Source organism: Zea mays, chromosome 6 (genome assembly GCF_902167145.1).
Source record: "Zea mays cultivar B73 chromosome 6, Zm-B73-REFERENCE-NAM-5.0, whole genome shotgun sequence".
Classification (NCBI taxonomy): domain Eukaryota; kingdom Viridiplantae; phylum Streptophyta; class Magnoliopsida; order Poales; family Poaceae; genus Zea; species Zea mays.
Window position 1 is genome coordinate 11142954 of NC_050101.1, and position 24440 is coordinate 11167393.

A 24440-nucleotide genomic window follows, 5' to 3' on the forward strand; every position below is an offset into this window, starting at 1 on the left:
GTGGATACCACCAAGATTAGGAACGCGTTCGAGCGAAGCGTTAGCGACAATATTTCTTCCTCTTTTTTTGTTCTCTACAGCCATACCTCATTTTTACCTTGCGTTCGCCACTGATCCTTAGTGTGGTAATGTGACGAGGAAGGTGACCATATTCTGTTAATCCTTCATTCATCCCTCATCACAAAACCAAATAAGAGACGGTGCAGCTTCAATCCACTTCAACCCTGTAATCAAACAAGAAATTAGGTTTAACCCGTCACTTAAACCAAACAAGGAACGAGTCCGACCCAACCTAAAAAATAGATCGGTTTTGACCCAACCCACTTTGTTCAAAACCAAACGCACTACTAGAGAGTGGGAGGAGGCGGCGACGGCAGGCGACGCCTGTGCCAGCATCACAATAGCGTGCGGGAGGTAGGAAGGGCTCGTGGCAGCGTGCGGCTAGCGGTTTGTGTAGTCTGTTGTGTGAGAAGGTAGTGACGGTCTCGCTGGGTCGTTGAAACGCAATCCTATGACGGGATATTAAACAGCTACGTGGATACCACCAAGATTAGGAACGCGTTCGAGCGAAGCGTTAGCGACAATATTTCTTCCTCTTTTTTTGTTCTCTACAGCCATACCTCATTTTTACCTTGCGTTCGCCACTGATCCTTAGTGTGGTAATGTGACGAGGAAGGTGACCATATTCTGTTCATCCTTCATTCATCCCTCATCATGAAACCAAATAAGAGACGGTACAACTTTAATCCACTTCAACCCTATAATCAAACAAGAAATTATGTTTAACTCGTCACTTAAACCAAACAAGGAACGGGTCCGACCCAACATAGAAAATAGATCGGTTTTGACCCAACCCACTTTGTTCAAACCAAACGCACTACTAGAGAGTGGGAGGAGGCGGCGACGACAGGCGACGCCCGCGCGAGCATCACAACAGCGTGCGAGAGGAAGGAGGGGCTCGTGGCAGCGTGTGGCTGGCGGTTTGCGTAGTTTGTTGTGTGAGAAGGTAGTGACGGTCTCGCTGGGCCGTTAAAACGCAATCCTACAGCGGGATATTAAAGAGCTACGTGGATACCACCAAGATTAGGAACGCGTTCAAGCAAAGCATTAGCGAAGGCCAACGTATGCCACACGTAGGGTTATGATACGACTCGGTGGCTCTAACGTGATCGGCACATCGAACCAACCCACTGGCCAAATCGACCATGATTGAAATCGCTGATGGTCGATACCAATTAAGGCCCTGTTCGGTTGTTCCGGATTGGAGCCCCAGATTAATTCTTAGCCGGATTACTTCTCTAATTTATATAGATTTTGATGAGCTGGAATGAATCCTGACTCATTTTGGTACAACCGAACGGGCCCTAAAAGTTAGGAAGCACAGAGTACATACATGGAACGGTCCTCACCATTTTTAGTTACATATATGTGTTACTTGCAGGACCATGTATCTGCTCATATGAATACGGGACAGAAAAATAGCTACAACACGTCGTGGCACAGTTTGTCCTAGGACAGAAAAAATAGCTATAGTTCACACGCCTTGGTACAACAAGTGTGTTAAACTTGTGACAGCCTTCCTGATGGAAACATGTATTGCAGCCCTGCTACGCATAGTAGCCAACCATGACATAATTTTGCATCTGTCACAATCTAGGCCAGTACAACAGATTTGTTTAACGATGTGAGTGCCTACACATCCGCCAAACTCACAGACCTAAGTTTGACGAACTGAGGGACTGTTTGGCTCGTGGCTAACTGCGTCACACTTTGCCTAAGGTTAGTTGTCCGAATTGAAGAACTAACCTTAAGCAGAAAAGTTAGGCAAAGTATGACAAGTTAGGTAGCAAACCAAAAAGACCCTGAGTCCGTATGGCATATTTACGAGACCACATCAAGGACTGCCACTTCCGTGAACAATAATAAACCATGTGCTCGTCGTGCTGGTGAGTCAGGTTACTAGCTCTGCCTCTATGTTCAGCCGCGAAGATAAGCCCAGGGCCCTTGTGCCGTCCCTATCCTGGAAGAACAGAACGAAGAGCGGTAAAACCATTGTTAACATACGCGAAGCAGCCACACTGCAGCTGGTGTGACACCGAGTTAGCTCGAGCACAGTGTTTTAAGGAAGAAAAAACAAGACAAAGATCACGCATGTGCCACCAAATTAAACTAAATGGTGTCATCCCTTTCCAAAAGAAGGATGGTGGTTTTTTTCCATTCGTTGCTCGATGCCCATGCCCCACACGCACACACATGCCAGCATACGAATAAAATTACTGGGATTGTTTACCTCCAAAATCCAGCAAACATCCGGAGGCTCATGTAGATCACCAGAGCTATCCAGATTCCAATAAACCCGCCATAACTTTCAAGAGTGAGGATGCAAATGATACTGACAACGGCAACAAGGACCTGACGATACATGCATGGTTCAGTAAAAAAATTGTAAGGCACGAGGTTTATTAGAAGAATATGCGTGACAAGTAGAAGTCTGTCAGCTTGCCATTGAGTAGGCAGCATATCCGAAATCTGATGCTCCGTAATTGATACCATCAAAAACAAAAGCCAGAGCGTTGATTGGTTGAGTAAGGCAGACAAACTGCACACAAGGGAGGAAAAACAAATATAGATAAGTATATTTAAGAGATACTACTACCCTCCACTTCATTTTACATACATGTCGTTTTGACATGGAAGCAGAAACTAAGAAATGGTTAGTCTAGTCCTTCTCTCTTGTTCTTTTCCCAATCTTAACCTCTCTCTAAAAGGCTTGCACGCAGAGATAATATGAATGAAAGAAATAATGTGAGCCTAACAACACTGTAATATGAATGAAAGAAATAATGTGATCCTAACAATAAATAGGATGTGAAGGCCGCGACTTGCCATCGTCCTTAGCATTTAGCAGAGAAAACATACCGGTATTCCTATGTAGATATGATGCAGTACACCCTGATCGGATGTAAATAATCTGGACCCTATGCGCAGACCAACACCAAGAAGTATGCTTAGGAGAAGTCCCAAGACCAAGGCCAGCTGCAAAATAAGGAAAATGCTTCTCTAAGGCCATGGAAAATGTGTCAAATATAAACTCAAGATACATAACATACCTGCAAGATACGAGAAGCTGTGGCGGTGGCCTTCGGATAGTCCTTACGAGCAAATGCACTTGCAAGTATGGCCTGTTGAAGTGTGATCCCGATTTATAAGAAATAAACCAAAAGATAAGAGATGCATCTGGAAAACCCATTGCCAAACATATTAACTTGAGCTTATTAAATGTCATCCAATTTCCAATAAAGAAGGTTAACGACCAACGAAACACAGGGTTCCCTTACTTGTCCAGCAAAAGCCAATCCATCGGCAAGAAGTGAGCAAGCCAACCAGGTTTGCAAGCAGATCTGGAATGCAGCCATTGGAGTTGAACCTAGCCGTGCGGCCATTGAAGCGGATAGTGTCACACAACAAGTTGCGGCAATAACTCGTGCAAGTAGCAGAAAACCTGAAGTGTGAAAAGAAAATATCTTAATACAATATTACAATCAACATGTAATTTAAACAGCTGAGACTACTGAGAATTCCTTCCTTGACACAAACTAAATGATGATAGAGCAATATTGTGGAAGGAGATATCATAGATTGATAGCTCAGATGCGAATAAGGGAAAAAAGTTTTGTAATGACAATGTTGACAGGTAAATGGTTCATTTGTAATAATGTGATGAGCAAATTTTCAGTACACAGTACAGTAACCAGGATAGTAACAAGGCATGTGGTACGATGTTCTATAGTGGAAAAGAGTATCATATGTTATTTGGAGTCAAGTGCATTAGAAATAATTTACCATTTTTAAGAAATCGGCCAAACTGCAGATGTTTGAAGCTAGGTGGCAACAAATCAACATGCAACCTTAATCTCCATAAGAGTATGGATGCAATGAAATATCTGCAGAATGTTCCACCATACACTATCACAAAAGATAAGAGCACAAGAATCATAAACTTTTGGATGTATATTCCTTCCATCTCGATAGGGAAAAGGCAAAAGGTATGTACGTACTGTGATATAACATGAGCGATGGCGGCACCACTAACACCATATTGGAACACAAACATAAATATTGGATCCAAAACTATATTGATCGCATCTCCAGCCACTGGTTGTCATAAAACCATTAGACACATAAAGAAAAAAACAGAAATCCTTCCAAGAAACATTGCCACAAACTATTAGCATTATATAACTAAATAATGGCAAATCAAAGCTGAGTCATGATGAGAGTGAAGTCGAAGATTTCTTTTAGAATTCAATTTGCCAAGTATATATCATTTACTATCTAAGAAATGAAATATTATTATACCAGTTGCGTATAGAGGCGTCTTTGTATCCTTAAATCCGCGAAAGACTCCTTGTATTGCCAGAGATAACAGAACAGCAGGAGCACCAAGAGATCTGAGAACTAAGTACTGCAATGCGGGCTTCATCATCGCAGAGTCCTGTTGGAGAATAGTCCATCAATGGAAAAGGCAATCGCTTATGGGGAAAATCAACAAAAGATAAACCCCTAATCCTAACAGATTCTTCATAGAATTTTTCAAACTCTTCACAGCGTTCAACAATTATACTTGTGATATGGACCTACTCTATTGCAACAGTTTCTTACTACTAAACAGGACTGCAAGAACAAGTATACTCTCTAAATTTTTGGCATTGGTTGTTTTAGCAACCTATAAAATAACATTTATTTAGCAAGTACACTTGTTTAGTTAGTTAAGTAAAATAGCAGTCTTGTTGATTAAAAATAAAGTTGTGGACTTTCATCCGTTGCTATAATTTCAGAATTATAGGGAAAACCATTAATCAGCTACCACTCATTTAATTTTTAGCTGAAACAGACTAAAGAACATTAATAGACAAGAAGGAATAAATAAATTATTACCGGTTTTACACCCATGTAGCCTAAGATAGGTTTTGCAGAGAGAACAAGCAGTAGGGTTTCAAGTAGGCCAAGCACCCCACCAAGTAGTAGTGCTGTAGAGACTGATGGAATATTTTTCCTCTTCTGCTCAACACTGACCTCACATGAATCAGTTTCAAAAGACGATATGCTGGTACTGGCACTAGCCCCTGCAAGTAAATTTTGAAGTGTCAAGAAGAATATGGAGTGGCCATCTGTCCATGCTTTTTTGAAGAAGAAGATCACCTTCAGGAGGAATCAGTTCATCCATTTCACTGACCGAAACATTGCGTTCGTTTTGTTGATGTATTTTGTCATTGTCTCTGCCATTGGACATAGCATCCTCCTCAGCAACAAATGATGTTGTGACGCTAACAAGTGGGAACACTGCAATTCTTGAGACCTGATTAAACACGGCAATTGATACACCTACAGCTCCAAGTTCAACTGGACCTGGTTATCACAAATGAAAAAACATCAGAGCAACCAATATACATATATAAAAGAGCAACCAAACTTCATATCTATCGTTTCAAGAGAATCACACTACTTTTGTGGGTGGGGTGGGGGGGTGCTGAAGAAGAATAAGCAAGAAGTAATCAGCTTACGCCTGTTGGATATTGATATCTTACTCAGTGCCCTCTAATTTCTGTTTCCTAATAAAACACACCGATGCACCCGGCTTCATCATAACTTTTCGCAGTAATGCACGCTGGCTGCACATATGATTTTATTCCTAAAAGACGCCAGGGCTCTCTATTAAAGCCTTCTTGTGACAACGTGAAATGGAAGGTGGGCATGTCAGCCGGTGGCTGGCTGGCTGGCTGGGCTTAAACAGATGTGAACCAATAGACAAAATAATACTACGTCCTCGTGGTTGCGTTTGCGTTTGACAACGATAGGTTCGTATTGAACAAGTGGATGCAGAGCATGGTACTTGTCGCGCAGTTTCCAATCTCTCCTATCTTTTTACTACTATATGTACTATGTACGTGAAACAGATGAAGAGAAGGCAAGAGAGCAAGAGCAAACCTATGTGGCCAATGAAGGCGGTGTCGACGAGGGAGGCGACTGGGTCAGCCATGAGCGCGAGCGCGCCGGGCACCGCGATCCTCATGATCTCCTGACCGAGCTCGTCCCATCTGAATGCGAGCCTGGAGACGGGAAGAAGGGAAAATATAAGGGCTATTTAAATTTGAACCCTTAGTTTTGCTGGGGTGGCGATGAAGACCAGCAGATGCCCCGTGGTCATGGATGGGCGGGCTCACCTCGCGTCCCGGAGGAATACGCTAAGCGGGTGGTGGTGCTCGCCGCCCCCTTCCATGGCACCGGCGCTCCGGTCGGGGAGGAGGAGGAGACTCTCCCGCTCCCTCTCTCTCTCCCCATGCATCGTCCACACACCCAAAAGCGGGTGGAGTGGAATGAAATAGGAAAGCGAATCGGGTCCGGAATTCCCGATGGGTGCGCGCGCGCGCATGTGGGTCGGTGGGTGCATGCCACGGGGGAAGGCAATATCTGCGTGATTCCTCTGGGTGGGTCTGGGGGCGACGGGGCAGCCAGCGCCGCCGGGGCCGGGTCAGATGGCGCCTCCCTGCGGTGCAGCCGTGCAGGTGTAGGCTGCGTCTGGGTCCCTTCCGGAATGGTATCTGTGCGCGGTAAACAGAGTCAAAGCGGAGAGGTCCTCCATGCCGAAGGAGACGGGCGGCGGCGTGAGTGCGCGTCGCTTACGCTTACGCCGCCGACCGCCGTGGCGCTGCATCCTTCGCGCGGTCGCCGCTTCCCTCCGGCTCCCCGAGTCCATTTGACCTCCAACTTTTTTTTTTGTCCCTCGTGTATCCACCGCGTAAACTTTTAGCAGTTACGCTCCCTCAGACAAGGTACAGGCTGTATCCAGCAACGCCCCCTAAATTCTATCCTCTAAAGAAATATTCTCTGTCATTTACAGAACCCTCTAAAAAATTCCGTCCTCTATATCTTCGCCAACTCCAACAACGTCCTCTAAATTCGGTACTCTATATCTACAATAATAACAGAATTCATATACTCATTTTTAATACTCATTTTTTTGATATTAATAAAATTTGAACTTATGTGCGTAATGGAATAAACACAGGAAAAATTCAATCTCTGCTTTGACTGATGACAATGGGACCATATTCTTTGAACATGAACATAAGTCTAATCTTCTCTGGGAGGCTTTCAAATGCAGACTGGGGTCGTCCGACTTTTCTGATATTGGGTTTGACCTATCAGAAATTTTAACTTCCAATGAGCAATTACAGGGGCTAGATCAGCCATTTTCTAAGCTGGAAATTGATAGCATCATAAAGCTCCTACCTTCAGATAAATCCCCAGGGCCAGATGGTTTTAATACAAACTTCATCAAAAAGTGCTGGCATGTCATTGCCCCCGATTTCTATGATCTGTGTGACAAATTCTTTCATGACCAGGCTTGCCTCAGAAGTATCAACGGATCATTCATTGTCTTGATTCCTAAGATTGAGAGTCCTATGAAGGTGGGGGATTACAGGCCAATTTCTCTTCTAAACAATAGTATGAAAATCTTAACGAAGCTGCTGGCAAATCGTCTGCAACCGTTCATGCCCCGGCTAGTTCACAAGAATCAGTATGGTTTCATCAAGGGGAGGTCCATTCAAGACTGCTTGGCATGGGCCTTGGAATATATTCACCTTTGTCACTCCTCAAAAAAAGAGATCATTGTACTCAAGCTTGATTTCGAGAAAGCCTTTGACATGATTGAGCATGAGTTGATTATCCAGGTTCTTATCCACAAAGGCTTCAGCCCTAAGTGGATCAACTGGATTCGGAGCATTCTTCACTCTGGCACTTCCTCAGTGTTACTTAATGGAGTTCCTGGTAAGCCTTTTCATTGCAGGAGAGGGGTGAGACAGGGCGACCCTCTTTCACCCCTGTTGTTTGTCCTGGCAGCCGACCTTCTTCAGAGCATCATCAATAAAGCTAGGATGCGGAATCTTCTCAAGCTACCATTGCCTGACATTGGTGAACAGGATTTCCCGATTATTCAATATGCAGACGACACTCTTCTGATTTTGGAAGCATGCCCTAAGCAACTTTTTTTCCTAAAGGCAATCCTTAACTCTTTTGCCTCTTCTACTGGTCTGAAGGTTAACTACAACAAGTCAAATATGTTCCCTATTAACGTGTCTCCGGATAAAATGGTGATCTTATCCCGTACCTTCAATTGTAAGATTGGCGAGATGCCATTCACCTATCTTGGCTTGCCTTTGGGCCTGGTGAGACCTAGAAAGGAACACTACTTACCTCTTATTCAAAGGATTCAGAGGAGGCTGTCTTGCTCTTCAAATTTTTTGTCCCAGGCTGGGCGCCTGGAATTGGTTAATTCAGTCTTCTCAGCCTTACCAATGTTCTTCATGTGCACGCTCAAGATTCCTAAAACCATCATTAAGGAAATTGATATTTTCAGAAAGCACTGCCTGTGGAGAGGAAATGACATCAACTCCAAGAGGCCACCTTTGATTGCTTGGAATTCGGTCACTCAAAGGAAAGTGAATGGTGGCCTGGGTGTTCTTCGATTAGAAACGCAGAACGAGGCTCTTCTAATTAAATTTTTGCATAAATTTTTCAACCACAGCGACTTACCTTGGGTACATCTGATCTGGAACAATTACTACCTCACTCGAGGTCTCCCTGGTAATAGAAGCGTTGGATCTTTCTGGTGGAAGAGCATTGTAAAGCTTCTGCCAAACTTCAAAGGACTGGCTACCCCCGTCATTGGCAATGGCAGATCAATTTCATTCTGGGATGATCAGTGGAGTCAGGGCATCCCGAGGCATATTTTCCCAGAGCTCTTCTCCTTTGCCAAGAACTCAAAAATGACTATCAAAGAGGTCAAGGATCATGAGCAGTTTCATGATCTTTTTCATTTACCTGTCTCTGATCAAGCGTTTGGTCAATTTCTAGTACTCAAGGGGTCTTGGGAGCAAATTACTCTTAATAATGTTCATGACCGCTGGAAGTACATTTGGGGATCGGACAAATTCTCGTCCCAAAAAGCTTACAGATCTTTCATGGGCCAGATGCAGACTCATCCTATCTACAAACTAGTTTGGAAAAGTAAATGTCAGCCTAAGCATAAAGTCTTCTATTGGCTGTGGCTTAAGAACAGGCTAAACACCAGAAATATGTTGAGAAGGAGAAACATGGAGCTAGATTCCTATTCTTGCGAAAACTGCCTTTGGCAAAGAGAGGAGACCCTTTATCATCTTTTCCTCAGATGCAACTTCGCGAAAGCCTGCTGGAACTCAATTGGCATTGCCCCACCCAGAATTTCCAACCCTGAAGAGGCATCTGTGAACCTCAAACACCAGCTCAACGTTCCCTTCTCTATGGAGATCACTATTCTTATGACTTGGAGCATCTGGAAAAGCCGAAACGAGTGGCTGTTTTCAAACAGAGATCCCTCCGTGCTCCGCTGTACTCAGGAATTTAGTAGAGAATTGCAACTAATCATTCACAGAGCACGGGGAGAATTCGACACCTCAATCCCGAACTGGCTAAATTTGTGGCAAATATAGAAATAGCTCTTCCTTTTTCTTTCTTTTTCTCTTCTTTTTATTGATTGTAAAAGGACCAGGGTCTAACCTTTAATTTTCGCTTTCTAATAAAATGCGCAGTAGGGGTTTCCCCCTCCTGATCCTTCAAAAAAAAAGGAAAAATAAAGTTATTTATTTCTAGAAATTTTATAAAAATGAAGTAGGAACTAATTATAATAATTATATTTTGTAACCGACATTACTAATCGTTTTTATAACGTCGTCTACGTACGTATCTATATATGTATTGGACATAAACTGATAATACTAATCTAATAATCCCAATTAGCAAAAATGCTGCTACTATTAGGTTTACACGCAAAAAAATAATAGAATTAATCGGCCAGCGGAGGTAGCGGTAGACGAATGACCACATTGAAGAGCGGGCCCCAGTGCTGAGCAGGCGGATAGCGCACGCAAGGACTCCTCTATGTTTAGAGTTCGCCGTACGTCCTCTATATTTTAGAGTTCCTTGTTGGACGGTGTAGAGAACGTTTCGTACTCTAAATTTAGAGTACAGAACCATTTAGGGTGTATTGCTGGAGGCAGTCTAAGACTGTCTCCAACAACGTCCCCTAAATTCAATCCCCTAAAGGAATATTCTCTGTCATTTACGGTACACTCTAAAAGATTCTATCCTCTATATCTTCTTAGCCTCCAGCAACATACCCTAAATTCGATCCTCTAAAGCTACAGTGATAACAGACTTCTTTTTCTCCATTTATTTAGTTTTTATTTGTTTTGTTTGCATTACACGTAAACATAAAACAATCATGCGGAACATAGTATATTTAATTAATTTATAAATACTATTTTCCGATATAAAGCGTGACTAACATAATAAAAAAATAGGAATTTATTGAAATTATAAAAAAGTAGGAATTTATTTTGAAATTAAAAATATATTGTAGAGCTGTACTTGACATCCTGTTCACGTAGTAGCACAATAGTATTTTTTCTCTTCGTACGATGCTTCTCTGTTGACACGTGACTACGATGCTTCTCTGTTGACACGTGACATTGTTTGTCTTGCTTCGCGCCACAGCAGCAGAGAGAGACAAAAAAGTGTGGATAGCGGATGTACAGGGATCCTCCACATTTGCCGGCTACTGCAAAGGTCCGCTATTTTACCGGACGTGTTACAGACTCTTGCTGGAGGGTTTGCGTACGCTCAAAAACTCTAAATTTAGGGTACCGGACCTTATACAGATCGTTGTTGGAGACAGCCTTAAAACATTGTGTACTCTAAATTTAGGGTTCAGAGTGGTACTCTAAGCGCCCAACAAGACACTCTAAATGGCACTCTAAATTTTAGAGGACGCCGCACGCACTCTAGATGTGGAGACTTCCAAGCGTCCACTATCCGGGCGAGGGTTCGGGTTCCCGCGGTGGTGAAAAATCCGGACGTTCTGTTCTCCTGTCACTGGCGACTTCGATCCATCTCGACGAGGGGGCCTCGCAGCGCGGCTCGTCGGCGGAGCCGGCCAAGCTAGGCTCCAAGAGGCCGTGTGCGAGCGGGTCCGGCGGCGGACCGCTCTCGGTGGCTGGAAGCAAGGAGGTGGTCGGCGACGAGAGAAAGATCTAAGACTCGTGTGCAACCGTCGGTGTTCGTCGACGTCGAACCGCCATCGCGAAGAGGCTGAGAAGATCCACGTCGCCGACGAAGGTAGGTGCCGAGAAAAGCAAGCGCAACTCCTCGCCGCCATTGTCATCGTCTTCCATTCGCTCGGCTGCTCCAGATCCGAAGAGAACAAGGTACAAAGCTTCGGTTGTCATTGCAGATCCATTTTCCTTTGTATGGTTCTCGTACTTCATATGCTGCAAATCGTCCAGATCTAGGGTTTAGGGTTAACGCAACATTGAATCGATGGTTCTAGGATTCCTTGACCCCTAGGTTTTCTGTTGATAAATGATGTTAAAATTAAGAAATTGCATTTTACTAAAAGCTTATATGTTCTAGGAATCGATGTGTATTGAAAAATACATGGCCAGTGGTTTTTGACACACTGAATCATGGCCACTGGTGTTTGAGACACTGAATGTTTTGAAAAATATGTTATTAATAGCAAAACACAACTGTAAAATACATGGGCAGTGGTGTTTCAGACACTCATTCATACTATTTCCCACTGTCAGGCAACAAGTAACACCAGTTGTTTGGCAGAACATTATTGAGTAATGTTAATCAATATTTGAACTGCCTATTGCCAATACTAGCTGGTTCTGAGTATATTTACCATCAATTTAGTAACTAGCGGACGGTATACATCAAATTTTCAGGTACGTTTATTAACAGAACCATATGTTTTATGTAGACCATGGATTCGGAGAACGCAAAGCTCCGAAGAGCACTCGCTCATTTAATCAGAGTAGTGGAGCAGCGTTGTGCCGACATCGTCGATGTCGTCCACGGTGCCTTCCAACCAGTTAGCACACCAGTCCTCAATGAAATGAATCGTGCTTTAATTCAGATTGAGGACCTCACGAAGGACCTTGATCACCTTGCATTGGAAAAAGACTGGGAGATGGAGCACATGGTGTCACACCCGGATTTAAGGAACAAAGCCAGGTGCATCTCATACATGCGCCAAAGAAGACAACATATATAATAACAGAGTGTATAGAGATAAATGTCATAAAACATCAGAGTATTTATTACATAGCGGAAGACTTAATACAAAATAAAAGAGTAAACATAAAACGAACTAAGGATCGTCGGCGCCAATGTCAACTGAGAAACGCCACCTAGATCAGATCATACTCCTCGCCTTGTGGCTCCTCCTGAATCACCTGCTCTTCTCCTGTGGGGGGGGGGTGTGAGACAGCAAGGGTGAGCTCACACATGATCATCGCTCAACAAGTTGTGGGGAATAATGTGACATGAACTCGCCAAAGGTGGGAGTTCATGAAGTGTAATGCTGATCAATGATATAAGGCTGAAGCTGAGCATTGCTTTTAAGTTGGTCAAAATTTTATTAGCAATTACTAAGTGTAAGTAAATACCAAACCTTAATAATAATAAAGAAAAGTAATAGTAAAATAATCCCAAATGCGATGCAAATGTCAAATTAAATTTAAGTTCCATAATTAATCATGTGAGGGTCCGAGCCGCTCATGACCGTGAGCACGGCTAGTATACTAGTTTTACACTCTGCAGAGGTTGCGCATCTTTACCCACAAGTCATGTTACCCATCTGCCAAGGGATCGTGATAGTCGCCTAGAGGGGGGGTGAATAGGGCGAAACTGAAATTTACAAATGTAAACACAACTACAAGCCGGGTTAGCGTTAGAAATATAAACGAGTCCGCGAGAGAGGGCGCAAAACAAATCGCAAGCAAATAATGAAGTGAGACACACGGATTTGTTTTACCGAGGTTCGGTTCTTGCAAACCTACTCCCCGTTGAGGAGGCCACAAAGGCCGGGTCTCTTTCAACCCTTCCCTCTCTCAAACGGTCTCTCGGACCGAGTGAGCTTCTCTTCTCAAATCAAAGCCGGGAACAAAACTTCCCCGCAAGGGCCACCACACAATTGGTGCCTCTTGCCTTGATTACAATGGAGTTTTGATCTCAAGAACAAGTGAGAAAGAAAAGAAGCAATCCAAGCGCAAGAGCTCAAATGAACACGGCAAATCACTCTCGCTAGTCACTAGGGCTTTGTGATGAATTGGAGAGGATTTGATCTCTTTGTATGTGTCTAGAATTGAATGCCTAGCTCTTGTAAGTGGTTGTGAAGTGGAAAACTTGGATGCAATGAATGGTGGGGTGGTTGGGGTATTTATAGCCCCAACCACCAAAAGTGGCCGTTGGAAGGCTGTCTGTTCGATGGCGCACCGGACAGTCCGGTGCACACCGGACAGTCCGGTGCCCCCTGCCACGTCATCACTGCCGTTGGATTCTGACCGTTGGAGCTTCTGACTTGTGGGCCCGCCTGGGTGTCCGGTGCACACCGGACAAGTACTGTTTGCTGTCCGGTGTGCCAGCATGGGCGTTTCTGACTCCTGCGCGCGCAGAGCGCGCATTAAATGCGCGGCAGAGAGCCGTTGGCGCGGAGATAGCCGTTGCACTGGAGTCACACCGGACAGTCCGGTGCACACCGGACAGTCCGGTGAATTTTAGCGGACTAGCCGTTGGAGTTTCCCGAAGCTGGCGAGTTCCTGAGGCCGACCTCCCTTGGCGCACCGGACACTGTCCGGTGTACACCGGACAGTCCGGTGAATTATAGCCGAGTCGCCCCTGGAAATTCCTGAAGGTGGCGAGTTTGAGTCTGAGTCCCCCTGGTGCACCGGACATGTCCGGTGGCGCACCGGACAGTCCGGTGCGCCAGACCAGGGGTGCCTTCGGTTGCCCCCTTTTGCTCCTTTGTTGAATCCAAAACTTGGTCTTTTTATTGGCTGAGTGTGAACCTTTTACACCTGTATAATCTATACACTTGGGCAAACTAGTTAGTCCGATTATTTGTGTTGGGCAATTCAACCACCAAAATTATTTAGGAACTAGGTGTAAGCCTAATTCCCTTTCAATCTCCCCCTTTTTGGTGATTGATGCCAACACAAACCAAAGCAAATATAGAAGTGCATAATTGAACTAGTTTGCATCATGTAAGTGTAAAGGTTGCTTGGAATTGAGCCAATATAACTACTTACAAGATATGCATGGAATGTTTCTTTCTTATTTAGCATTTTGGACCACGTTTGCACCACATGATTTGTTTTTGCAAATTCTTTTTGTAAATCCATTTCAAAGATCTTTTGCAAATAGTCAAAGGTAGATGAATAAGAGTTTGCAAAGCATTTTCAAGATTTGAAATTTTCTCCCCCTGTTTCAAATGCTTTCTCTTTGACTTAACAAAACTCCCCCTAAAGGAGATCCACCTCTTAGTGTTCAAGAGGGTTTTGATATACATTTTTGAAAAACTAATTTTCCCTTCCTTTTGAACCCAATAGGATACCAATTGATAAATACTCTTGGAAAGCACTAAGTTTTTGAAATTGGTGGTGGTGCGGTCCTGTTGCTTTGGGCTCATTTCTCCCCCTTTTTGGCATAAATCGCCAAAAACGGAATCATTAGAGCCCTTGGTACTATCTTCCCCTTTGGTCATAAGTAAATGAGTTAAGATTATACCAAAGACGAAGTCCTTTTGCTTTGAAGTCTCATTTCTCCCCAAAGAATAGAGAGATGCTTGGAGTGATGGCGAAGTATGAGTTACGGAGTGGAAGCCTTTGTCTTCGCCGAAGACTCCAATTCCCTTTCAATATACCTATGACTTGGTTTGAAATAGACTTGAAGACACATTAGTCATAGCATATACAAAAAAAAGATATGATCAAAGGTATTCAAATGAGCTATGTGTGCAAGCTAGCAAAAGAAATTTCTAGAATCAAGAATATTGAGCTCATGCCTAAGTCTGGTAAAAGATTGTTCATCAAGAGGCTTGGTAAAGATATCGGCTAATTGATCTTTAGTGTTAATGTAAGAAATCTCGATATCTCCCTTTTGTTGGTGATCCCTAAGAAAATGATACCGAATGGCTATGTGCTTAGTGCGGCTATGCTCGACGGGGTTGTCGGCCATTTTGATTGCACTCTCATTATCACATAGCAAAGGGACTTTGGTTAATTTGTAACCGTAGTCCCGCAGGGTTTGCCTCATCCAAAGCAATTGCGCGCAACAATGGCCTGCGGCAATGTACTCGGCTTCGGCGGTGGAAAGAGCGACCGAATTTTGCTTCTTTGAAGCCCAAGACACCAAGGATCTTCCCAAGAACTGGCAAGTCCCCGATGTGCTCTTCCTATTAATCTTACACCCTGCCCAATCGGCATCCGAATAACCAATCAAATCAAAAGTGGATCCCCGAGGGTACCAAAGCCCAAACTTAGGAGTATAAACTAAATATCTCAAGATTCGTTTTACGGCCGTAAGGTGGGATTCCTTAGGGTCGGATTGGAATCTTGCACACATGCATACGGAAAGCATAATGTCCGGTCGAGATGCACATAAATAAAGTAATGAACCTATCATCGACCGGTATACCTTTTGATCGATGGATTTACCTCCCGTGTCGAGGTCGAGATGCCCATTGGTTCCCATGGGTGTCTTGATGGGCTTGGCATCCTTCATTCCAAACTTGGTTAGAATGTCTTGAGTGTACTTCGTTTGGCTAATGAAGGTGCCCTCTTGGAGTTGCTTGACTTGGAATCCTAGAAAATACTTCAACTCCCCCATCATCGACATCTCGAATTTCTGTGTCATGATCCTACTAAACTCTTCACATGTAGACTCGTTAGTAGACCCAAATATAATATCATCAACATAAATTTGGCATACAAACAAGTCATTTTCAAGAGTTTTAGTAAAGAGTGTAGGATCGGCCTTGCCGACTTTGAAGCCATTAGCAATAAGGAAATCTCTTAGGCATTCATACCATGCTCTTGGGGCTTGCTTGAGCCCATAAAGCGCCTTAGAGAGCCTATAGACATGGTTAGGGTACTCACTGTCTTCAAAGCCGGGAGGTTGCTCAACATAGACCTCTTCCTTGATTGGTCCGTTGAGGAAGGCACTTTTCACGTCCATTTGATAGAGCTTAAAGCCATGGTAAGTAGCATAGGCCAATAATACGCGAATTGACTCAAGCCTAGATACGGGTGCATAGGTTTCACCGAAATCCAAACCTTCGACTTGTGAATACCCTTTGGCCACGAGTCGAGCTTTGTTCCTTGTCACCACACCATGCTCATCTTGCTTGTTGCGGAAGACCCATTTGGTTCCTACAACATTTTGGTTAGGACGTGGAACTAAATGCCATACCTCGTTCCTCGTGAAATTGTTGAGCTCCTCTTGCATTGCCACCACCCAATCCGAATCTTGAAGTGCTTCCTCTATCCTGTGTGGCTCAATAGAGGAAACAAAAGAGTAATGTTCACAAAAATGTGCAACACGAGATCGAGTGGTTACCCCCTTATGAATGTCGCCGAGGATGGTGTCGACGGGGTGATCTCGTTGGATTGCTTGGTGGACTCTTGGGTGTGGCGGCCTTGGTTCTTCCTCATCCTCCTTTTCTTGATCATTTGCATCTCCCCCTTGATCATTGCCATCATCTTGAGGTGGCTCATCTTCTTGATTTTGCCCTTCATCAACTTGAGTTGGTGGAGATGCTTGCGTGGAGGAGGATGGTTGATCTTGTGCACTTGGAGGCTTTTCGGATTCCTTAGGACACACATCCCCAATGGACATGTTCCTTAGCGCTATGCATGGAGCCTCTTCATTACCTATCTCATCAAGATCAACTTGCTCTACTTGAGAGCCGTTAGTTTCATCAAACACAACGTCACATGAGACTTCAACTAGCCCAGTGGACTTGTTAAAGACCCTATATGCCCTTGTGTTTGAGTCATAACCAAGTAAAAAGCCTTCTACAGTTTTAGGAGCAAATTTAGATTTTCTACCTCTTTTAACAAGAATAAAGCATTTGCTACCAAAAACTCTAAAGTATGAAATGTTGGGCTTTTTACCGGTTAGGAGTTCATAGGATGTCTTCTTGAGGATTCGGTGAAGATATAACCGGTTGATGGCGTAGCAAGCGGTGTTGACTGCCTCCGCCCAAAACCGATCCGAAGTCTTGTACTCATCAAGCATGGTTCTTGCCATGTCCAATAGAGTTCGATTCTTCCTCTCCACTACACCATTTTGTTGTGGAGTGTAGGGAGAAGAGAACTCATGCTTGATGCCCTCTTCCTCAAGAAAGCTTTCAATTTGAGAGTTCTTGAACTCCGTCCCGTTGTCGCTTCTTATTTTCTTGATTCTTAAGCCGAACTCATTTTGAGCCCGTCTCAAGAATCCCTTTAAGGTCTCTTGGGTTTGGGATTTTTCCTGTAAAAAGAATACCCAAGTGAAGCGAGAATAATCATCCACAATAACTAGACAGTACTTACTCCCGCCGATGCTTATGTAAGCAATCGGGCCGAATAGATCCATGTGGAGTAGCTCAAGCGGCCTGTCGGTCGTCATGATGTTCTTGTGCGGATGATGGACTCCAACTTGCTTCCCTGCCTGACATGCGCTACAAATCCTGTCTTTCTCAAAATGAACATTCGTTAATCCTAAAATGTGCTCTCCCTTTAGAAGCTTATGAAGATTCTTCATCCCAACATGGGCTAGTCGGCGGTGCCAGAGCCAACCCATGTTAGTCTTAGCAATTAAGCATGTGTCGAGTTCAGCTCTATCAAAATCTACTAAGTATAGCTGACCCTCTAACACACCCTTAAATGCTATTGAGTCATCACTTCTTCTAAAGACAGTGACACCTACATCAGTAAAAAGACAGTTGTAGCCCATTTGACATAATTGGGAAACAGAAAGCAAGTTGTAATCTAAGGAACCAACAAGAAAAACATTGGAAATAGAATGGTCAGGAGATATAGCAATTTTACCAAGTCCTTTGACCAAACCTTGATTTCCATCCCCGAATGTGATAGCTCGTTGGGGATCTTGGTTTTTCTCATATGAGGAGAACATTCTTTTCTCCCCAGTCATATGGTTTGTGCACCCGTTGTCGAGTATCCAACTTGAGCCCCCGGATGCATAAACCTACAAAACAAATTTAGTTCTTAACTTTAGGTACCCAAACTGTTTTGGGTCCTTTGGCATTAGAAACAAGAACTTTGGGTACCCACACACAAGTCTTGGAGCCCTTGTGTTTGCCCCCAACAAACTTGGCAACGACCTTGCCGGATTTGTTAGTAAGCACATAAGATGCATCAAGAGTCTTAAATGAAATGCTACGTTCATTTGATGCATTAGGAGCTTTCTCTCTAGGCAACTTGGCACGGGTTGGTTGCCTAGAACTAGATGTCTCACCCTTATACATAAATGCATGGTTAGGGCCAGAGTGAGACTTCCTAAAATGAGATCTCCTAATTTTGCTCTCAGGATATCCGGCAGGGTACAAAATGTAACCCTCGTTATCCTGAGGCATGGGAGCCTTGCCCTTAACAAAGTTAGACAAGTTCTTAGGAGGGGCATTAAGTTTGACATTGTCTTCCCTTTGGTAGCCAATGCCATCCTTAATGCCGGGGCGTCTCCCATTATAAAGCATGCTACGAGCAAATTTAAATTTTTCATTCTCTAGGTTGTGCTCGGCAATTTTAGCATCTAATTTTGCTATATGATCATTTTGTTGTTTAATTAAAGCCATATGATCATGAATAGCATTAACATCAACATCTCTACATCTAGTACAAATAGATACATGCTCAATAATAGATGTAGAGGGTTTGCAAGAATTAAGTTCAACAATCTTAGCACGAAGTATATCATTCTTATCTCTAAGATCGGCAATTGTAACTTTGCAAACATCAAAATCTTTAGCCTTAGCAATCAAATTTTCATTCTCTAATCTAAGGCTAGCAAGAGAAATGTTTAATTCTTCAATCCTAGCAAGCAAATCATCATTATTATCTCTAGGATTGGGAATTGAAACATTACAAGCATGAGAATCAACCTTAGCATTTAAACTAGCATTTTCATTTCTAAGGTTGTCAATCATCTCACGGCAAGTGCTTAGCTCACTAGATAGTTTTTGACATTTTTCTATTTCTAGAGCATAAGCATTTTTAACCTTAACATGTTTCTTGTTTTCTTTAATAAGGAGGTCCTCTTGGGAATCCAAAAGGTCATCCTTTTCATGAATAGCACTAACCAATTCATTCAATTTTTCCTTTTGAGCTATGTTAAGGTTGGCAAAAAGGGAACGCAAATTATCTTCCTCATCACTAGCATTGTCATCACTAGAGGATTCATATTTAGTGGAGGATTTAGATTTAACCTTCTTTTTGCCGTCTTTTGCCATGAGGCACTTGTGGCCGACGTTGGGGAAGAGGAGTCCCTTGGTGACGGCGATGTTGGCGGCGTCCTCGTCGTCGGAGGAGTCGCTAGAGCTTTCATCGGAATCCCACTCCCGACAAATATGAGCATCGCCGCCCTTCTTCTTGTAGTACCTCTTCTTCTCCTTTCTTCTCCCCTTCTTGTCGTCGCCTCGGTCACTGTCACTAGATATAGGACATTTAGCAATAAAATGACCGGGCTTACCACACTTGTAGCAAACCTTCTTGGAGCGGGACTTGTAATCCTTCCCCCTCCTTTGCTTGAGGATTTGGCGGAAGCTCTTGATGACGAGCGCCATTTCCTCATTGTCGAGCTTGGAGGCGTCTATGGGTTGTCGACTTGGTGTAGACTCCTCCTTCTTCTCCTCCGTTGCCTTGAATGCAACGGGTTGAGCTTCGGATGTGGTGGCATCATCAAGCTCGTTGATCTTCCTCGAGCCTTCGATCATGCACTCAAAACTTACAAAATTCCCGATAACTTCCTCGGGGGTCATTTTAGTATATCTAGGATTACCACGAATTAATTGAACTTGAGTAGGGTTAAGGAAAATAAGTGATCTTAGAATAACCTTAACCACCTCGTGGTCATCCCACTTTACGCTCCCGAGGTTGCGCGCTTGGTTCACCAAGGTCTTGAGCCGATTGTACATGTGTTGTGGCTCCTCCCCTTTGCGAAGCCGGAACCGACCGAGCTCCCCCTCAATCGTTTCCCGCTTGGTAATCTTGGTGAGCTCATCACCTTCATGCGCGGTCTTGAGTAAATCCCAAATCTCCTTTGCGTTCTTCAACCCTTGAACTTTGTTATACTCCTCTCTACTTAAAGAGGCTAGGAGTATTGTTGTTGCTTGAGAGTTGAAGTGCTCGATTTGGGCCACCTCATCCTCATCATAGTTCTCATCCCCTACCGATGGTACCTGTGCACCAAACTCAACAACATCCCATATACTTTTGTGGAGCGAGGTTAGATGAAATCGCATTAAATCGCTCCACCTAGCGTAATCTTCACCATCAAAAGTTGGTGGTTTGCCTAATGGGACGGAAAGTAAAGGTGTATGTTTGGAAATGCGAGGGTAGCGTAGGGGGATCTTACTATACTTCTTGCGCTCTTGGCGCTTAGAAGTGACGGACGGCGCATCGGAGTCGGAGGTAGACGTTGATGAAGTGTCGGTCTCGTAGTAGACCACCTTCCTCATCCTCTTGTGCTTGTCGCCTCTCCGATGCGGCTTGTGGGAAGAAGATTTTTCCCTCTTCTCTTTGTGATGCGAAGAGGAAGACTTTTTCTCCTTCCGCTTGGAGGAGTCCTTCTTCTTCTCCTTCCTCTTGGTGCGGGACTCTTCCGATGAAGTGCTCCCGTGGCTTGTAGTGGGCTTTTCGCCGGTCTCCATCTCCTTCTTGGCGTGATCTCCCGACATCACTTCGAGCGGTTAGGCTCTAATGAAGCACCGTGCTTTGATACCAATTGATAGTCGCCTAGAGGGGGGGTGAATAGGGCGAAACTGAAATTTACAAATGTAAACACAACTACAAGCCGGGTTAGCGTTAGAAATATAAACGAGTCCGCGAGAGAGGGCGCAAAACAAATCGCAAGCAAATAATGAAGTGAGACACACGGATTTGTTTTACCGAGGTTCGGTTCTTGCAAACCTACTCCCCGTTGAGGAGGCCACAAAGGCCGGGTCTCTTTCAACCCTTCCCTCTCTCAAACGGTCCCTCGGACCGAGTGAGCTTCTCTTCTCAAATCAAAGCCGGGAACAAAACTTCCCCGCAAGGGCCACCACACAATTGGTGCCTCTTGCCTTGATTACAATGGAGTTTTGATCTCAAGAACAAGTGAGAAAGAAAAGAAGCAATCCAAGCGCAAGAGCTCAAATGAACACGGCAAATCACTCTCGCTAGTCACTAGGGCTTTGTGATGAATTGGAGAGGATTTGATCTCTTTGTATGTGTCTAGAATTGAATGCCTAGCTCTTGTAAGTGGTTGTGAAGTGGAAAACTTGGATGCAATGAATGGTGGGGTGGTTGGGGTATTTATAGCCCCAACCACCAAAAGTGGCCGTTGGAAGGCTGTCTGTTCGATGGCGCACCGGACAGTCCGGTGCACACCGGACAGTCCGGTGCCCCCTGCCACGTCATCACTGCCGTTGGATTCTGACCGTTGGAGCTTCTGACTTGTGGGCCCGCCTGGGTGTCCGGTGCACACCGGACAAGTACTGTTTGCTGTCCGGTGTGCCAGCATGGGCGTTTCTGACTCCTGCGCGCGCAGAGCGCGCATTAAATGCGCGGCAGAGAGCCGTTGGCGCGGAGATAGCCGTTGCACTGGAGTCGCACTGGACAGTCCGGTGCACACCGGACAGTCCGGTGAATTTTAGCGGACTAGCCGTTGGAGTTTCCCGAAGCTGGCGAGTTCCTGAGGCCGACCTCCCTTGGCGCACCGGACACTGTCCGGTGTACACCGGACAGTCCGGTGAATTATAGCCGAGTCGCCCCTGGAAATTCCCGAAGGTGGCGAGTTTGAGTCTGAGTCCCCCTGGTGCACCGGACATGTCCGGTGGCGCACCGGACAGTCCGGTGCGCCAGACCAGGGGTGCCTTCGGTTGCCCCCTTTTGCTCCTTTGTTGAATCCAAAACTTGGTCTTTTTATTGGCTGAGTGTGAACCTTTTACACCTGTATAATCTATACACTTGGGCAAACTAGTTAGTCCGATTATTTGTGTTGGGCAATTCAACCACCAAAATTATTTAGGAACTAGGTGTAAGCCTAATTCCCTTTCAGATCGCGACTTCCCATACACCTTTACCGAGGAGACGAGGCAGGGTAACACTACGAGGCCTTTACAAAGTTCCACTAGCTTCAGAAAACCCGCTACAGTTTATAGGAAGCTCCAATGCAGGGTTCTTGCCTGACCGCCATCGCAGCAAAATCAACCCAAGGACCTCCCTACACTGACCACTCCCCTACTGCCCTTGCCCCTTTCGGGTAAGGTAGTCATCCACTAGCTTTCCTAGTTAATCAGCCAAGGGCGTCCCATTATACCCTTGTGGTAGCACTGTTTTCCCGGGTGGTTCTCCATGTTCCCATTAACATAATGCTCTTATCATGAATAATAATAATAAACAGATAATAAAAAGTATAACAATGAGTGATGAATATCTTTATACCCAAAGCCACATAAAGCAATAGCATATACTACCCAAAAAGCTTGTAGTAAAACCAGTGGTGAAACAAGGTATAAAGATAGTCAAAATCTAGGGTAACCTATTGGGTCCCATCAAAATTAACCTATGCAGATCATTATGATTAATAAGAACATGAATAGGTAAAAGAAGTGATCAAGGGCACAACTTGCCTTCAATGAGCTCCTGCTCAGCTACTTCTACTTGCTGAACCTCAGAATCCACAATGGCTTGCTCGTCTACTCGCATCAACACAATACATACATAGTATAGCAAAAATTAACATCACACCAAACATGTAAATAAAATATACAGTAAAAATCTACACATTAAGATGAGATCATTGGAACTGGATTCATTAAATTTGGAGTTATAGATTTCAAGTTACGAATTTCCTAAGGTTTAATGTGTTTGAAATGGGATTAAATGAGAAATCAAATTTCTTACTGTTTTTATGTCAAAACAGAGACACTAAGTGATATATATTAAATTTACAAAATTTTAGAAATTGGAATGGTTCAATTTGGAGCAAAAATGAATTTTCTATGAAATAAACAAGTTTCTAGAATTGTTTTTGTATTAAAAACTAAATTCTATAATCATTTCTCGGTTTTTATTATCCTCTGGACTGGGCGTCAATTTCTGGAAAGTCCAGGGGCTCCGGGGTAAGAATCCCCAGACTCAGTGAACAGCGGAGGCGGATGGCGGGTTATTTTAACCTAAACCGAGGGACTCATAAGAAAAATGGTGTGGCTGAAGGGGTATGGACCTATCGTGACCGTCCGATTAGATTCGAAGGGCTGAGATTAATTCCATATTACATCGAACCGGTACGCAATCTAGTCCATCGGATCAACTACCAACGGTGACGATTTTAAATGGGCTCGATCCGATCATGCCCCTGCGTTGCTGATCCGACGGTCGCGAATCACCCAACCCAATCGGTACGCTGGGCGCCATCGCAGCCGTTCCCTATGAAACCGACGGTGCGCAAACCCTCTTCTCCCCTGGTTGCCGAGCGCGACGACGCCCGCCCTCACGGCGACCCGCTTGCCGGAGAACCATCGATTCGGCCACAAACCCACCCGAATTTCCAATCCAACCAAGCCACACTAAGCCAAAGGTAGGGCGAACCCGATAGAGCCCCCAATTTAATGTTTGACTGATGTTACCGCCCCGGCCACGGAGTGGAGCGGATCCGCGGCGGCGCTTGAACCACGGCGGGCACTACCCGCTGCGGCAATGCCCTACTACCCTGCCCAGATGATGCGCCAACAGGAGAAGAACAAGGCGAGCCAGCAGGAGGTAGCTATTACCGTAGTTGTTGGGGAGAATCGCCAATTGCCGATGGAGCGTATGCCGCGGCAGAGGAACGCGTCGACGAACAATCCCAGTCGACGCCGGTCGAGCCCCTGCCTGACGATGCCCACAAAAGCGCCCACGCGTATTAACGGAGCTGCCACGACGCTTTTCCCGGCTTGGACGGTGGTGCAGAGGGAGAATCCCCGCGGCGGCGAGGAGAGGCGGCGCGCGAGGTGCGACTGGATGCTGTTAGCGAAAAGGGGCAGACACATACGTGGGGTTTCGTTGACTCGCATCTTATAGAATGCAGGCACGAACTTCCGTGACACCAGGGTGTGGGCTAAGCTCGCCGGGATTCACGGAGGGCACCGCGCGCGATCTGTTGCGCCCGCGAGCGAGTCTGGGGAAGAAGACCAGTGGGTCCCGCCTGGAGGTGACTGGCGCGAGGGAACACCCGGCTGACGAAAGGGGCCCACGCCGCAGAGACACATGGCGCGCGCGGCAACTGACCAGTCTGGCCCACCTGTCGGCGTG

General features: G+C 44.8%; 1 protein-coding gene across 1 annotated transcript; it reads right to left on the reverse strand.

Annotated features, from left to right (window-relative positions):
* Positions 1–1933: 1933 nt before the first annotated feature.
* Positions 1934–6604, reverse strand: LOC100322876 (uncharacterized). The gene is given in 13 exon segments (NM_001170581.1): positions 1934–2020; positions 2291–2412; positions 2504–2599; positions 2920–3036; positions 3111–3182; positions 3339–3502; positions 3844–3944; positions 4059–4155; positions 4360–4495; positions 4939–5126; positions 5203–5409; positions 5989–6110; positions 6225–6604. Coding segments are annotated over 13 exon segments (1692 nt in total). The 5' UTR covers positions 6452–6604; the 3' UTR covers positions 1934–1977.
* Positions 6605–24440: the final 17836 nt, after the last annotated feature.